We start from the raw sequence: 17,325 nt of genomic DNA, 5'->3' as shown, positions 1-17,325 counted from the left end.
AGACAAACTTAGAGTTAGCTTTTGTCTAAATCTTATAGCCGAGCAAGTGCTATACAAGTTTGTACAAGAATATATTCTTTTGAATAAGATCATTATTATTTTGGATTCTCAAGAGTAAGAGCCCCGCAGTGTTTTTAATCTCATATTTGAGATTTTCACTGCGTAACCAAAAATCTGGAGTTTGGTTCGTTATTTCTGATTTCTGCCCAGTAGGGATTGATCCATATACTGCAATCCCCATTTTCCAGAAAACGTATTCTGTCCTTGTATTTTCACTTGGCATGAGAGCGGGTTCTAAAGCTTTTTAGTTGATCCGTGGTCAAGGATGGAACGTGAACGTGACAGAGCCTCCAGTTTTATAAATTGTCCGCCTTTGTTTGATGGTGAAGACTATTCACAATGGAAGATTATGATGAGGGCTTTTCTCTACTCTCAGGACGAAAACATGTGGAATATAGTTGAGAATGGATGGGAACACCCAACAAAGGCAGAAGAATCAAAGAAAGTTGAAGGGTCATCTGCAAGAGTTCTTAAGCCTAGGAAGGAATGGACAGAAGAGGAGGTTCGGAATAGAAGTTGTGATTTCAAGGCACGGAACTCCTTATACACAGCTTTATCCAAGAAAGAAAGGGTGATAATCAGCCATTGTGACACCGCTAAACAAACATGGGATCTTCTTTAGGTCACTTATGAAGGAAATAAAAAAGTTAGAGGTCAGAAGCTTAAGAGACTTGTCTTGGAGTTTGAGAACATGCAAATGGAGGAGGATGAATCAATAGATGACTTTCATGCTCGTCTTATGAACGTGACAAGTCAGTGTCACAGTCTTGGTGATCCTTTTGAAGAGCATCGGATTGTCAAGAAAATTCTTAGGTCTCTTTCATCAAAGTTTCAATCCAAACAGACAGCTATAGAGGAGACTCAAGACCTGGACACCTATTCTCTTGACGAACTGATAGGTAATCTGAAAACATTTGAGATGAGGATCAAGCCCGAGAAAAAGGTAAAAAATATTGCTTTCTCTTCTCTTAAAAAGAAAGATTATATTGTTGATGATTCTGTGGATTTAGCTTTGTTGACTAAAGAGTTCAAAAAAAAATTTAAAAACAAAAACTCTTCTGGAAACTCATCGAAAATTTTTCCTAACAAACCTAAATGCTTTGAGTGTGGTGGAATTGGACATCTTGCTGCCGATTGTGGCAACAAGAGGTACAATTTGCGTGGAAATAAGGCTTTAAAGTCTACTTGGAGTGATAGTGATGAAAACACTCAATCCGATGGTGAAGAGGTAAATCTTGCTCTTACTACCTCCTTTAATTCTGAATTATCTGATGTTTCTGATTTAGAAGATGATACTTTTGGTGAAGAAACAAATGAAAAATGCAAGCAAATATATAATGCCTCAAAAATTGTTCTTAAGAAAAATAATAAACTTGAAGAGGAAATTGAATTCTTAAGGGGTGAGAAAGAAAAAATTGAGAAAAGATTTGAAATATCTTTGAAAGAGTGGGAAGATGAGCGTACTGACCTTGTTGCTAAGATAAATGTTTTGCAGGGTAAGGTTAAGTCTCAAGATTGAGACAAGGAGCATGATGAGATTACTAACAAAATCAAAGTTTTGCAGGTTGAAATTAAGGCTCAATCCACCTTAAATGTTTCTTTAACCCTTGAGAATGAGAAATTGCAGGAAGAATTATTGAGGGTCAAGGAAAGCTTTAACAAGTTCTCCATTGGATCTGAACAAGTCTCTAAGATGATGAGAATTGGCAAAGCTCATGGCAAATTGGCAATAAAGAAGGATTAGGATATAATGGAGAATCCTGCAAACCATTGGCTTTTGTAAAAAGTATGGGAGATGAGAGTTCTTCAAGTCAGTCACAAAGCTCAAATGACAACACGTCTAGTACCAAATTGACTAGAAGAATAGAACCTCATGAAGTCATTCATTCACATCAAAAAGATCGCTCGGTAAGTCCTGATAAGCACACTTTTGTGCATCAACCCAAGTATATTCATAACTCCAAAAACTTTGTTCCTACTTGTCATTATTGTGGAAAATTAGGACACATACGTCCTAGATGCAATATACTTCACAGGGCTACTCAAAATCAGAGGAAAACGTTGGGAGTTAACTCACATGCCTCGTTGCAAGCTGAGTTGAAAGAGGGTCTGAATCTGATCGCCAGGATTGCAAAGCTGGCTTCAATCCCCGTGGATCTGGAAACAAAAACAAAGCAGAAACAAATCTGGATTAAAAAAGGTTCAAATAATCATTTTTCTACTCATACAGATAATCTTGATAATATGCTTGAGATTGCTTTCGTTCCTACTGAACACAAATTGGCTAATTCGTTTACTAGGCCATTAGACAAAACTCAATTTGAATCACTTAGAAGCACCGTTGGTGGATGCTCTAAGTATTGATACTCTCACTTCGCTTGATCCATTTTGCATGCATTCATGGTGTATGTCTTCATGATAGTATATGTGCATTTTCTTTATGTTTCTGCATTGTTAGGTTCAGTTTGTGGAAATTTAGGATTGACAAATAGTGGTTTGTATCCCTGAGTGTCTGACAGATTATTTTGAACTTAGATTGACAAGGGCCATACTCTTTTCTTTAAATCTGTGTGCAATAAAGTGCCTAGCACGTTTTGAACTTGTACTTACGTCACTCTGTAATTGTGAGCTTGAACAACATATTCTCTACAATCTTGAAAACTCACATGCACACATACTCTAAGTGGTGGTAAGTTTTAATTGATGGTTGGCTTGTTCTCATTGCTCATGTACGAAATTACTCTTGTTGGTTGCTCCTTGATATATAAAAAAAAAATGTAGTTGGTTAATGGAGCATGGCCAGGCTATTCCCAAAGTAAACAGACCTCGGTCGTGACAAACGATATGAGGATTGGGAAGAAACGGGAATGGTTTGGTCACCCCGGTGGATTGTGAAACTATTGACTCGAGTAGATGTGCTCTTTGGGATGTCCTTGTTACATCTAGTACCCTAAAGTCATCTGACTTGGGAGCTGCTAGCATAATACTCGTTACAAGGGTCGTAGTCTTCTTGAGTAAAAATGTTACTTTGTGTGAAAGGCCAAAAGAAAAATTCAAAATCATGCCCACACGGTGTTATAAGGGGGAATAAAGTTTATGTGCTTAAATGTGTTTCGTATGTGAGCCTTACTTTTCAGGTTTCCACAAATATTACACACCCCATCTTGAGATATGTTCACTATTCACAACAAGAGGTATAGAATACTCGATCACCCTTTATCTTACCTTGTGATTGTCGGAATCCATTCACTCGTGTGAACTTATTTTGTTGCACTCTTGTTTATGGTTAAGTGGTATTGCTCTTGTTGGAAAAGCTATGCGAATTAAATCTATTCTTAGCATTTGGATACAACCCACTCATTGTGTGTTTGCATTTCATTCTTGCATCTCTCATCACATGATCACACTTAGGGGGAGTATTAATACTTGGACTATCTTCCTCTGATTGATTCGACTTGGGCTAGTGTCTATTGTGCACCATCTATTTGTGATCCTTCTACATCGCTTCCGCTACGTAAGTTACCTTTGTCATTCCTATTCAAAAAGGGGGAGAAAGCATATTCATAACGGTGATAACGTTATTCTATCTTATACATTTTAACCAATGTGTGAGAAATGTTTCAGGAATGAATGGATGAAGAGTTGTGATGTTCCTCCTGTACTTGTTGAGGGGGAGAGTTTGTCCTAATTTATGTTTTGTATAGGAATGCCAAAGGGGGAGATTGTAGGTACAAGTATTGATCAACTTGGTGTGTTGGCATTCCCATACAAAACGGGAAAATATCTTTGAGGTTTAACTTTCTTTATTTAAAGATATTTTTCTGTTTATGAAATTGTGTAATTGATTCCCTAGGGTTTTTAGGATTTGTCTACTCCTAATTGATTTCCTTTAAGATTTATTGTATTTCTTATATGGAAAATCTCTTTCTCAATTAAAGAGGAATTAGGTCAAACTCCTGGGATAGAGGTTTTGCCGTTGGTGCTTGATATATATTCAGAAAATATGCACGGCAAAAAGTGGGATTCAGAAACGCAAGAATTGGTGATAGGGTCTTGCATATTTGTTTGAGTTTGTGTCTTCACAAAGAGTCAAAACACTTGGTCCATGTATAAGTGTTTGTGATCATAGTTTCATATGCATAATACTCTCTCGAGATCAGTAGAGAGACTGTGAAGAAAGAAGAACGAGAATTGAAGATCATTCAAGCGAAGGAGTTCTAGAAGGAAGACAAACTTAGAGTTGGCTTTTGTCTAAATCTTATAGCCGAGCAAGTACTATACAAGTTTGTACAAGAACATATCCTTTTGAATAAGATCATTATTATTTTGGGTTCTCAAGAGTAAGAGCCCCGCAGTGTTTTTAATCTCATATTTGAGATTTTCACTGCGTAACCAAAAATCTGGAGTTTGGTTTGTTATTTCTGATTTCTGCCGCCCAGTAGGGATTGATCCATATACTGCAATCCCCATTTTCCAGAAAATGTATTTTGTCCTTGTATTTTCAGAATGCAGTTGTTCTTGGTAAGGTTAAAGTCCATACTTGGAAAGCTCTTGCTCCTATATTCTCCCTACTGTTTTGTAGCTCAAAACCAAGAGAGTATTTATTGAGGATGGTTGTATGTTCTGCAATGATGCAAAGGAGTCTATTATACATGTTCAAAGGTATTGCTCTTTAGTGAAGTATGTGTTGAGCAGCTTTCAAGAGTTTGTTGTTATTTTGGGTGTTATGCAGGGGTCGTTATCTCTCCACGAGTGGGTTCATGCATGTTCATGTATTTTACCTCAAGAGAATTTTCCTTACTTCTCTATGTACTGTGGTCCATATGGAAACAAAGAAACTAGAGAGTTTGGAACAACATTGCTCTTTCTGTCTAACAAATTGTGTTTCATGCTAAAACACAATTTGATATGTTCCTGCAAGTGCGCAAGCTTGCTGTGGCTCTAAATATGAACAGGAGGAGAGAAAGTTGGAAGCCTCCTGCAGTGGGTTGACTCAAAGATAATTTGGATGGGGATTTAAATCGGAGTTTAGGAGGTGTTGGTGTATTGATCCGCAACTCTGATAGCTTAATTGTTGGAGGAATTTGTGCTCAGCTTACTCGAGTATCCACTCCTCTAGAAGTTGAAGCCATAGCAGAAGGATGACTACTGCATTGGCTGTGTTACCTGGATTGGCTCCTATCTACTTCGAGACAGATTGTCTTCACCTAGTGCAATCTATTCGGGTAGATGGGGATGGTACTTCGGTCCTGGGACGTATCTTTGATGATATATCTGCTCATCTAGAGTTGCTTCAAGGCTCTTACTTCACTCATGTTTATAGGGAGATCAACTCTGATGCTAATAAGTTAGCTAAGTTTGCTCTTCATTCTAGTTTTGATCTTTCTTGGTTTGGTTGTATTCCAACTGAACTTAGGGCCTTCTTGGCTTTATATTGTAAGTTATGTAACAACTAAGTTCTCTGAAGCATTAAAGATTGACGTCTTTTCATCAGAAAAGAAAGTGATTGCCTATTCTAATAATAGTTATGAATTGTAGTATGTGTGGAGTACAAACAGCAAGCTGTAACAGAGAAGTTTAGGGGAAGTTTAGGGTCTTGAGCCTATTTTCCATTACTTTTCTCAATGTTCTCTCTCTTAAAACCCTAAACCGGGTTTTCATTTTTTTCCTTCACCTCTCTCGTCTGGTGGCCCATTCCAGTCAGCGTTGGCCTCTGGCCATGTCGGCGCTTTATGGGTGCAACTGGACAGGTCTTCTCAACCTTTTGGTGCGATGGGCGGTGGTTTTTTCGTTGGAACAGTTCAAGTCTGAGGAGAGGCGGTGAGTCAGCCACATCACTGTATCTCTTTGGACCTGATCCACGATGGTTTGAGTGTAGGGATGACGATGGTGAAGCAGGGAGGAGCTGAGATGACTAGTGAATGGGGTTGTGCTTCCTTTAACTAGATCTCATAATTATTGGACAGTGGTGGAGGGATCTCAACAATGATGGTGTTGGGGAGTCTAGATATGCTCTTCCCAAATCTGATCAAGGTTGGCCAATTTTTGTGTAGTCGAGGGGCGACAAATGTGCTGGCGGTGGTACGACGGCGGAGGTGGTTTCTGGAGGCTTAGGAGTGCTAGGCTTGTCCACTTGGACTTGGACTTGTGTTATTGGACTTGGGGTTTGCCTCGGCCCAAACTATCTTATTTTTACCAGGGGACGGTGGTCTAATCTTTTTTCCCTTCGGTAGTGACAGCTAGAGGTGGGGGTGCTTGGCTCGTAGTTGGGTTTACTTTTTACTTTACACAGTTTAATAACGGAAAGATAACGAAATTTTTTTTTTTTGCAAAGATATCTTCCAAAAAAAAAAAAAAAAACTGACAAAGCTAAAGGAAAAATTTTAATATTTTATTATTGAAATTAAAATTGGGTGAATTTATTTTGTGTTTAAATTCTGAATTTATTTATGTGTTTAAATTCAGAATTTATTTTTAATTTTATTTTGTAACTCATGGTGTTTTATTTTGATTTATTTTGGGTTTTAATTCTTGTAACCTATGACTTTTGGTTATTACCCTATTAATTGTAGGGAGTGCCCTAAGAGCCTATAAATAGCACCATTTGTTGCATGCTAAAACATATCAAACTTTTACTCAACTATTCACCCATCAACCTTCTTTCCAAAATCCCTCAAAAGAGTCTTGTGTGTTTTTTTGCCAGAGAAATGTGTTCTTTTGGTGGAGCTTTAGGTTCCTCCAATTTGTGCAGATTGGTGTGAGCCATACAACTTGTTGTTGGGCTGTTGTATCCTGGAGGGGACAAGTCAAGAGATTTCTGGTGCACCGGCATTGTTCCGCAGAGGGCTTGAATCTCCTTAAAGAGAGTGAGATACCCGCACCTCAGCCTTTTTGTCAACGAGTTTCTCAAGAGAAATTATAATATTTTATTGTAATTTCGCCAACAAAAGATAACGGAATTTTTTTTTTTTTGACAAAGATAACAGAAAATTTAACGGCGTACACCAAAATGAAAGATTGGAGCAAACTTGATACATCATTCTGATAGTTATGAAAGTTGGTACACCAAAGTGTAAAAATGTCTAAAGTTCATACACCATATGTGAAGATATCCCCAATTTAATTTGGGTACGGGGGTTTGAATCTTTTTAACTTAGCTTTGTACTCTACATAATTTTGCTGTTTATTTGAGCAACATTATGTGTAGATTTATATGTGGGAAACTTACTTTGACGGGCCACTATCTGGCAAATTTCATTGTAATTTTATCAGTTTGATGATAAAGTTTATTTTTTCTTACTAAAAAAAAAAGCCCCTTTAATCTGACTTAATTATCTCCCTACCCTTAATTTTATTATATGCCTAGTTAGTATTCTATGTAGTCAAGGGGAAATATATACTTCGTAATTTAAGGAGCCATAACTGAATCACATGTGAATCGATGAGAATCGTCATCAACTCTTGAATAATCACTGGAGTAAGAAGAGACAAATCTAGAAGAAACAAAAAAGATAATGATTCTCGTCACGTAACAAAACATAGCTAGTTTTACATTATTCACCTGCTCAGTAATTGTTAATGTCTAAAAGTTCGGCGGTAGCTGAACCTTTGTTAACGCTGATCCGATGGGCGGATCGATACTTGTGATGCTCTCAAAGCCTCCGCTACCTGTCAAGTAAAATACAAAGGGCGTCAGAGGGAGACCGCGCTGGGCGGTCTTCAACTCTCCGATGCCTAAGTTAGTCAATGTATTTATGTTGACAAAGTAACAGTAGGTAAGTATTGAACGCGTCATTAATGAGGAGAGAGGAGAGAACCTTTTATAGGTGAGGAAGAGGAGGTTCTTCTCTTTGTTTTCGATGTGGGACTGAAGTGTTTCAGTTCCCAGCTCTGGGAGCTACTGATGCCATTTTGGCACGGCGCGTGGCGGCGCGTCGGCGGTGATCTGGGGGTGATCCGACGCTGAGGTTGTAGCCCGCCTGGCGGTGTACCTGTATGTCATTCATTTGGTTGGAATTAGTAGCTTTAGTGGTACAATGAGCGTGGCCCATTATAGCTAATTATGCTTGCAAATGTACATGTATGTACAAATCCCCCAAGTCCCCAGTCAAGGAGGGCAATCTTGGTTGGGAGTTGTTCGGCGGTTTGAAGCGTTTTCTTCCGCTAGACTTGCAAGAGCATAATTAGCATCAGTGCGTTGTCAACCATGGATTTTAGTGAGCAAACGCTTTATACCCTTTCGGGTGGGCCCCTGCTAGGCCCCCCAGGGAGTCCCCCACTCCCCGGCCAAGGTAGACCTCCGGATGGTCGGCGGATTGTTTGTTGAGGGGGAGCTGCACGGAGCAGAGGGTGTTGGGTAGCGAGCCCAATCTTTAGTACCCAAGTGACGGGGGTCAACGTGCCTGATCAGGGCCATCGTAGACTGTTTGACAAGTCCCCGTGTCCCGTAGGGACGGTCTGACCGTAACGCCGCGTGGCGGTCGTTGTCAGAGTGAGGCGTGGCCTCGGGATCCGCCGCTGGCGGATATCCCCCCGCTGACTGCAGCAGGAAGCAGCATCCAGTAGACGTGCCTGGCGGTATTTTATTGAGCGATATTGCGCTGCACAAAGCACGCAGCTTGCAAGATGAAAAGGGGATTCCGCTAGAGGTGTGTAGCGGAAGACGCCCCGCTTGCAGGATGGCAAGGGAGAAGTTCCGCTGGCGGGGTTTCGCTCAGCGGAGACTTCGTCACTTGGAAGATGACATGGGAGAAGTTCCGCTGGCGGGGTTTCGCTCAGCGGAGACTTCGTCACTTGGAAGATGACAAGGGAGAAGTTCCGCTGGCGGGGTTTCGCTCAGCGGGGACTTCGTCACTTGGGGGATGACAAGGGAGAAGTTCCGCTGGCGGGGTTTCGCTCAGCGGAGGCTTCGTCACTTAGAAGATGACAAGGAAGAAGTTCCGCTGGCGGGGTTTCGCTCAGCGGAGACACTTTCACTTGGAAGATGACAAGGGAGAAGTTCCGCTGGCGGGGTTTCGCTCAGCGGAGACTTCGTCACTTGGAAGATGACAAGGGAGAAGTTCCGCTGGCGGGGTTTCGCTCAGCGGAGGCTTCGGACGGTTGGTGAATTCATCCCAAGTGGTTACTTCCACCAGACGCTTCGTCTGGTGGTGGTTGACACGTGTCCAACCCGTAGAGGGTTAGCGTGCGGAGGCTTGTCTCCTAAGCCTGGCCGTCTTCTCGCCATTAATGCTAGTAATTATGGATTTCGTAACCGAGGCGTCGCCTCAGTTAATCCGGATAGTAAATGGAGACCTGTGACACGTGTACGGTTGTTGTGTGATGTCGTTTTTGAGCGGACGGCTTAGAACGTGTTGATGTTGACATAAAAGGGGGGGGAACTTTAGCGAGATTTGACACTTTGTGAAAACTTCAAACCTAAGTCGTCGTCTTCAAGCTTTGTTCGATTTGCGAAGAGAGTTCCGGGGGACGAAATTTGTTGAGTCATCGGATCTTGGGGACGAGGCCTCTACCTGTGAAGACAAGCGCCTTCAATCACACCAAAGATTTCACCTTTGAGGTTGGTGCTCTGAATCTCATCCCTGTTCCATTGAATTTCTGTGTTTGCTTCTGTCAGTTTCTGGGTTTGTTGATTTTGGGGTGTTCTGTTCTGGTTTGGCGTGTTCTGAGTGTGTAAAGTGGGTTTTGGGGATGGTTTTTTGGTGTTTTTGACACGGTTGGGATTTCGGGATTTACTAGATGGTTGAATCTGGGTTAAGTGTTTGGGGGTTATTTGTTCTTGTTTTGGTGTTTTCTGGGTAAACTATTGCTGATGTTCTTGGCTATAACTGATGTAAGAATAGGCTAGATCTGTGTTTGTGCTAACTGGTGTGGGTTTTAGGGTTTGGGATGGCTAACGTCATAGAGATTTCGAGCAGTGAGGATTCCGGGTCTGACGTGTCGTTCAGCGCGGCGGACAAAATATTTATTGACTCGTTGCGTCCGTCTGCCCATGCAGGAACCTCACTGCCAGAACCGCTAGAGGTTGAGCCGCTACAGACCATACCTTGGGAAGTAGTCATGGGTCGTGCTTCACGTCCAGAGAGCTCTAGGGCGGGTGAGGCCGCTGCGGCCAAAGCTAGGCGCGATGAGCGGTTGGCAAGCAACAGCGCTGCCAGCGGCTCCGCTGGGGAAGAAGAAACAGCGGGGGAGGATGTTGAGTCACCGTGGTTCCTCCAGGATGGCACCGCCGTTGACGAGGCAGGAGGGCCGGTGAATGCCGCCGCCGTCACTCGGGTGAAGTGGATGTTCCGGTTGCCGGGTTCGGTGAAGCTGCGCCCGCCGACGGCGGATGAGAAGGCGTCGATTCTCCCAGAGGGGTTTGCCGCCGTGCATGAGGCGATATTCCGCCAAGGAGTGACACTCCCACTGGTGCCAAATCTTCAAATCCTGGTGTGCGAATTTGGCCTTGCCTTCGGTCAAATTTGCCCCAACATGTGGCTGTTGATGCTTGCGCTAAACTCTCTGTGGCGGTTGTCCGGATGTGAGGGGCCTACTGTGGCGGAGGTGCTGCACTTCTACGAGCTGGTCTATGTGAAGCGCCAGGGTTGCAGAGGGCAAGTGAACTTGAGCCGCCGCCAGGGAGCGCCCAAGCTGATCGAGAATCTAAGGGATTCAATGTCCTACTGGCGGGGGACCTTCTGCGTCGCCACAGAGGGGTGGGAGTATCAGGCTGGGTCGAACGAGGAAGGGCCGACGTTTAGGATTAAGTCGGAGTTCCAACCCATCCGAGGTTGGTAACCGGTTTCCGCTGAAAGTAGTTGGCGGGTTCTTGTATTTGCATACTTGTATTTTTACTAACGACTATTGTGTTTGTGCAGCGGGACTGCGGTATAACCTAACGCGTGAAGAAGAGTGTCGCGTAGCACGGATCAGAGGTTGCTGGCGGAACCGTAACTTGCTGGACTTCCGACTTTTGACCGGTTGGGAGTTGCTGGTCGATCAGCGGCTAACTCGCTACGTTGGTAAGAAATCTCCGCCATACTGTTTTTTTGTAATAAGTAGCCCAGGCTGACTAGTTTTTTTTTTTTTTTTTTTTTTAGAACATCCGCCGGGTAACAAAGCGAGTCGCGAAGCCTTCGAAAAAGCGATGGATCGTGCGGAGGTTGACAACTTCCTGGAATCGATGTATGCCGAGGGTCTGGCGGCCCAGAAGACTCTGGTAAACCCCGAGACACTGGCGCTGAGCCAGTCCGAGGTTCATGTGGTGCTGCCAATGTCGCACCACTCCCATCTTGGTGACGACGGCCTGCCTGTCGTCCAGGCGGGGGCCTCCGTGGGCGGCGGGAAAAAGGAGGCCGCAACAGCGGCTTCACAAAAGGAGAGGGTACCCGCCATCAGGCGTGGTTCCCAAAAAGAAAGAACGGTGCAGCCGGCGGAGACTGTAGCCGCGCCATGGGAGGAGCCGCCGGCGAGGGTGACGAGGGCCGCTGCCGGGAACCCAAGGGCGCTGGACAGAAAGCGCCGGCAGATTGACTCTCCTGGCGAGGAAGAGGGGGAGGATGTGGAGACAATCGGGGCCCATCAGCAGAAGAAGGCCCGTCAAGCTCCGTCGAAAGCTGCTGTGGTAGAGGGAGAGGCGCCCGTCGCCAGTGAATTGGACTAATTTGCCGCGTACGCGAAGTTTATGACGGATGGTGTGAAGGAATTGTGTCCTAAAACAATCATTTTGATGTAATTATTATTGTAATTATTATTATTCAAAAGGGCAAGTTTATTGTTCATTGCTTATATTTAATATTTGATTGAACAAGGTCCAAGGAATATGAGTTAAAGAGAAAGTAATCTAAAGAGTTAGATGTGTGAGACCTTTACTCTTTCACACTCTTATCCTAAAAGGTTCCTAGTCATAGGATTATCACTTGGACATTGATAATCCGGAAAGACTAGCACATACTATGTATGCTCAATATGGAGGATGATATGTCTCTTGTCATTTGTGTAGAGACACTAATACAAGTATGTGGGTGCTCTTAACTTAAAGAGTACACTGAACGCGATCATTAGAGTTCTTGTATGGAGTCTTACTTACATGTCAAACTTGAACTCTAAATTGCAATAATACAAATTAGTCCTTTGACCTGAGACACCATAGTTGTCTTATGAGTGAATGGATTATCTCTTGATGATACAATAACATTGTGTCCCTTAATGGATATAATAGATGCATTCATTGGTATAATCAATTCGGTCAAGGAGACATGTGAGTGTACAATAAGGAATCTCTATCCTTAAGTAAATAAGGTGTATGTTCAAAGATGTGATTCAATGAGTCTTTGGCCAAAGCATTGAATGAGATTAAAAAGGAGTTTTTAATCACATTCTAAGAATCACATAAGAATGAAAATCACATTAGGGGATTGACATATCAATTTCATACCCCGATGATGTGATTTAGAACATAGTGTTAGAGAAGGACCGTATTGTATTGTAATTCCAATTGAATAGGTTCTTTGTCATTCTACATTAACTAAGGTAGTCATGATATGTTGCAAGACGTCACTCATGACTTGTGAAGTCCCCGAGGATTAATAAACATTTATAATCCTAATAACAAGGGAGAATCAAAAATGGAGTTTTTGATTCGTAAACAAAATAGAATGGTTTCTATAAACTTCACTGCCTTGTTAATTAGAACCTAAGAGATCGCACACCATATAAGTGGATCCTTGAGATTGTATATGAAGAAGATTAAACAAGAGTTGGTTATGACCAAATAATTAATTAGATTTATTATTTGGACATAATTAGGTTTTTCGGGTAAAACCGAACCTATTGGGCCTAAATGATTGTCGGGCTTTTCGTGTGGACTTGGGCTTCACTAAATGAGATTTAAATGAAAGCCCAAGACACATTTTTAGTGCCCAATAACAAGTATGGACCAGCCAAAATATTGGCTTTATGAAAGTCAATATTTTCTTTTAGTAATTGGAGTTATTTCCTATTATATAAAAGTGAAAGCATGGACAAAGAGAATAAGTGTGTCTCCACACTATTATTTTCAGATTTGAGAGAGAGAGAGAGAAAGAGTTCTTTCTTGGTCCATTTTTCAGAAATTAAAGGAAAGAAGAACACTTGCATAATTTCTTCTTTTCTTTCATCTTTCTTCATCTCTTGATTCACTTGGTGAAGATCCTTAGAGGCCATATATTTTTGTGGCTCTACTTGTTACATCAAGGAGAATATTACAAGCACAAGGAGTACAAGAAGGAGTTCTTAATTCAAGGTGCTTCAAGGTGGAGGAAACACACACAAGGAGAGATCAAGGAGAGGAACTTTGGTGGTTCACTTGGATCGGATTAAAATCACGCTCCAAGGGTGAGTAGAACATAAACTCCCTCTTTGTTCTTCCTTACTATGCATGCTTTGTTTATATACATATCACAATAAGCCAAGATCATGGGTTAAAGGAATGGATTTTATGTTTAGTTAGTAGTTTAATGGTTAAACTAATTCCGCACTAATTAAAAAGTTTTGAAATCCATCCATTCCTTCAATTGGTATCAGAGCCATTGGCTTAATTTTGATATGTTATAAACATGGCTAAGTATGTTGGTTGATGTGATTTTCTTAAGCTTAGAGTAATATGTAATTTAGATCATAAAATTTGCTTTATCATAAAAGTTATGAAGCATGTGATGCAAGGTAGATTTTATGATAGCAAGAAAAGTTTCTAGAAATTACATGTAAGAAGTGGTTTAAGTTTTATGAAACTTTGATGCATATAAGAATGTATTAAGGGGTTCTATATGTTTCTTAATTAAAGTGTTAATCTTAGAAACATGTTAGATTATATATGCTTTAGGGTATGCATGATTTTTGGCTTCAAAGATGAACTAAACAAGTGTTCAATGGAAGAACACAAAGCTGAAATTTTATTTCCAGCTTTGGAACATGTCTAATCTAGTTATGAACTAGCTAATTTTTCATGGTGTTTGTTTTTCACTTTTGATCCATAAATTCATGAATTCAAATTTACCTAATAGTTAATGATGACATAAAATCATTTCCATGTTTCCCTCACCAAAAGGTTGGTAGAGTTAGTCATCTTTACTATTAGTTTCTCTAAATTACTCACCAAAAGTTGGAATGAGATAAAAGACATGTCTCCCTAAATTATGAGATAAAAGACATGTCTCCCTAAATCACTCACCAAAAGTTGGTGATGCATGATGAGAGACATCATCCCCTAAATTACTCACCAAAAGTTGGTGTTGCATGATGTAAGACATCATCCCCTAAATCACTCATCAAAAGTGATGTGAGACATCATCCCCTAAATTACTCACCAAAAGTTAGTGTTGCATGATGTAAGACATCATCCCCTAAATCACTCAATTAATTTACTTGCATTAAATTAAAGTAATTTAGTGGTTAATTTATTTTGAATAAGTTAATTATGCTTGTTTAATTAACCTTATTAATCTTGGTTAATTAAAGGATGATTATGGATTATGGCCTAATATAATTGAGCATGAGATTGGCCGACTATTCATTTTGAATGAATGTGGTTATGTAATTAAAGTAGTTAATTCATTTGGGTTATGTAATTAATTTAGTTAATTCATTTGGTTGTGTAACTAAGTAGCTTATTTAATTTATTCAAGTTTGATTAAATTTAAATGGGAGCTTGTATGCCCCTTATCCACTCTTGTAATAGAAGATGGAGGCACGTGAGGATGATTCAAAGAAGAAGTTTGAAGTCATCTAGCCTTGAAAGAAGTTCAAGTGCAAAGTGTAATAGCTTAGCTTAGTTATTTAATTTTCGTAATCGTTACGCGTAATTAAAATCAACCACCCAAACATGACCTTGATCCAACATATTGGCTCATGTTGGATCAAACAACAAGTCCATAATCATCCTATGTGACCTATTATAATTGTATGTTCATTGCACTTGATTAAGTAATTTTATATTTCCCATGATTCCATTTGAAAAATGTTTTTGATGAAATCAAATTGTTTTTCTGAAAACAATTAGTGGGAGTATTTTATTATAGATCAAGTATAATGAATGTGTGATTGCAATAGGATCAAAGCAAATGCAATGTGATTGTTATTAATAAGATTATTAAAGATGAGACCTTAAAATTCCCTCAAAGTGATATTAAGTTGAAAAACGAAGAAGTCATTATGAATGCTTCTTTGTGGCCTTCCAACATTGTAATCTCCTAGTAGATGTTCTTGCATGTGAATATCATTCCGAACGGAGGTATTTCTTGCTAGGAGCATTAAAGAGAGGTTATTCAACATTTGATGTTGTAAGGTAGGGACAAATCTTGGTCAATATTCTATTATGATGAGATTTAATTTTTGATCTCTATACTTACATGAGATGTTGGGTATAGCTTAACTAGAGTAATTTATCAATATCCTATTATGGTGAGACTTAATTACTTTAGAGGCCAAAGTTATGGATATTCACATTTGATGTGATTGGATAAGAGTATCCTCTCATGGAAATTAAGTTGACTTATAGTTCTATTATGATGCGGTTGGCTTAATGAAAATGAGTTTTCCATACTCACTAAGAGTTTTAATTTATACTCTCGAATTCCTTTGAGGGATTTGGAATTTGTTAAAATAGTGAGAGGGTGACATTTGATTCTTAAGACCCGAGTCACTTGGTTTTAAAATCAATCTCACTTCTTTTATTTTATGTTATGTAGACTGCAATATGTCAGGACATCCTATCACCAAAATTCTCAATGAAAATCGTCTTGAGGGCCCAAACTTCAATGACTGGCTCCGCAATTTGAAAATTGTATTGACATTCGATAAGATCGCTTATGTCTTACAAAATGCACCTCCTCACACTCCATTGGCTCAAGATGCAACCGATGAGCAACGTGTTGCTTATCAAAAGCATAAGGATGATGACACGCAAGCTAAATGTGTTATGCTTGCATCCATGAACTCACAACTTCAGAAGCAACATGAGAATATGGATAGCGCCAGTTCTATATTACTTCATCTCACTGAATTGTTTGGTGAGAGAAATAGAAATGTGCGCTTCACAGTAGTCAATGAGCTTGTTAAGACAAAGCATGTGAGGGGTGCACCTGTTCATCAACATGGTCTAAAAATGATAGGCCTTATTGAGCAAATTCAAGACCTTGGATTTGCACTTGATACGGAGCTAGCTCAAGATCTTCTTCTTTCCTCCCTAGATGATTCATTTTCTCAGTTCATAATGAACTATAATATGCAACAAATGGATCATACTCTTTCTGATCTTCTCAATATGCTGGTAACAGCTGAGAAGCAAATTAAGAAAGAGAGTGGGAGTGCGGCTATTATCGCTTCTTCTTCATCCAGTAAGTCCAAATGTAAAGGCAAAGGGAAGAAGAAACAAGTGATAAAGCCTAAGGGAGTAGTCCAAAAGAAGAAGAAGAAGGAACAAAAGGAACCAAAAGGTATTTGTTTCTTTTGCAACAAAGATGGGCACTGGAAGAGGAATTGCAAAGCTTATCTTGCATCCTTGAAGAACAAGTCTTCAACAGAAGGTATGATCAATGTGATTGAATCAATATTTACAGTTAATAATACTTCCACTTGGATAATTGATTCAGGTGCATCCCACCATGTTTGCACTTCGTTGCAGGACCTAGTGGGAGCAAGGAAGCTTAAAGCTGGAGAAATTTCCCTACGTGTAGGAAATGGCACAAGAGTTGATGCCAAAGCCGTGGGGACTTATATTTTGAAGTTACCATCAGGAGATACATTGGAGTTAAATAATTGTTTTTATCTTCCTATATGTATAAAGAACCTTTTCTCCATCTCCATGCTTTTGAATGATGGTTATAGAGTAGTTTTTGATAAACTAAGTGGTTTTGTATCTATTAATGAACGCATGATATGTCATGCTAATATTATTGATGGTCTCTTTCATCTAGCTTTAGATGGTAGTATTAACTGTATGAAGGAAAATGCTTTGGGATCTAAGAGAACTCGAGAAACGGTTAACCCCATTAAGATGTGGCACCTTAAACTTGGTCATATTAGCCAAGATAGAATTCACAAATTATCCAAAAATGGATACTTAGAGTCATTAGGATCTGATCCTATGCCTACTTGTAAGTCTTGTCTAAAAGGAAAAATGACCCAGTCACATTATGGTGGACAAAGAACAAGAGTTAAAGAACTCCTAGGCCTAATACATACCGATGTATGTGGTCCCATGTCCACTATTAGTAGAGGTGGATTCTCATACTTCATAACCTTTAC

General features: G+C 40.3%; 1 protein-coding gene across 1 annotated transcript; it reads left to right on the top strand.

Moving 5' to 3' along the window:
- The first annotated feature begins 16,241 nt into the window (after positions 1–16,241).
- LOC133735958 (uncharacterized) lies at positions 16,242–16,828 on the top strand. The gene is made up of 2 exons (XM_062163398.1): positions 16,242–16,604; positions 16,703–16,828. The coding sequence occupies exons 1-2, from the start codon at positions 16,292–16,294 to the stop codon at positions 16,726–16,728; spliced, it is 339 nt and encodes a 112-aa protein (XP_062019382.1). The 5' UTR covers positions 16,242–16,291; the 3' UTR covers positions 16,729–16,828.
- The last annotated feature ends 497 nt before the right edge of the window (positions 16,829–17,325 follow it).

The sequence above is a fragment of the Rosa rugosa genome, chromosome 3, assembly GCF_958449725.1.
Source record: "Rosa rugosa chromosome 3, drRosRugo1.1, whole genome shotgun sequence".
Classification (NCBI taxonomy): Eukaryota; Viridiplantae; Streptophyta; class Magnoliopsida; order Rosales; family Rosaceae; genus Rosa; species Rosa rugosa.
The sequence above is the reverse complement of the archived record's forward strand: the minus strand, read 5'-3'. Positions and strand labels throughout refer to the sequence as shown.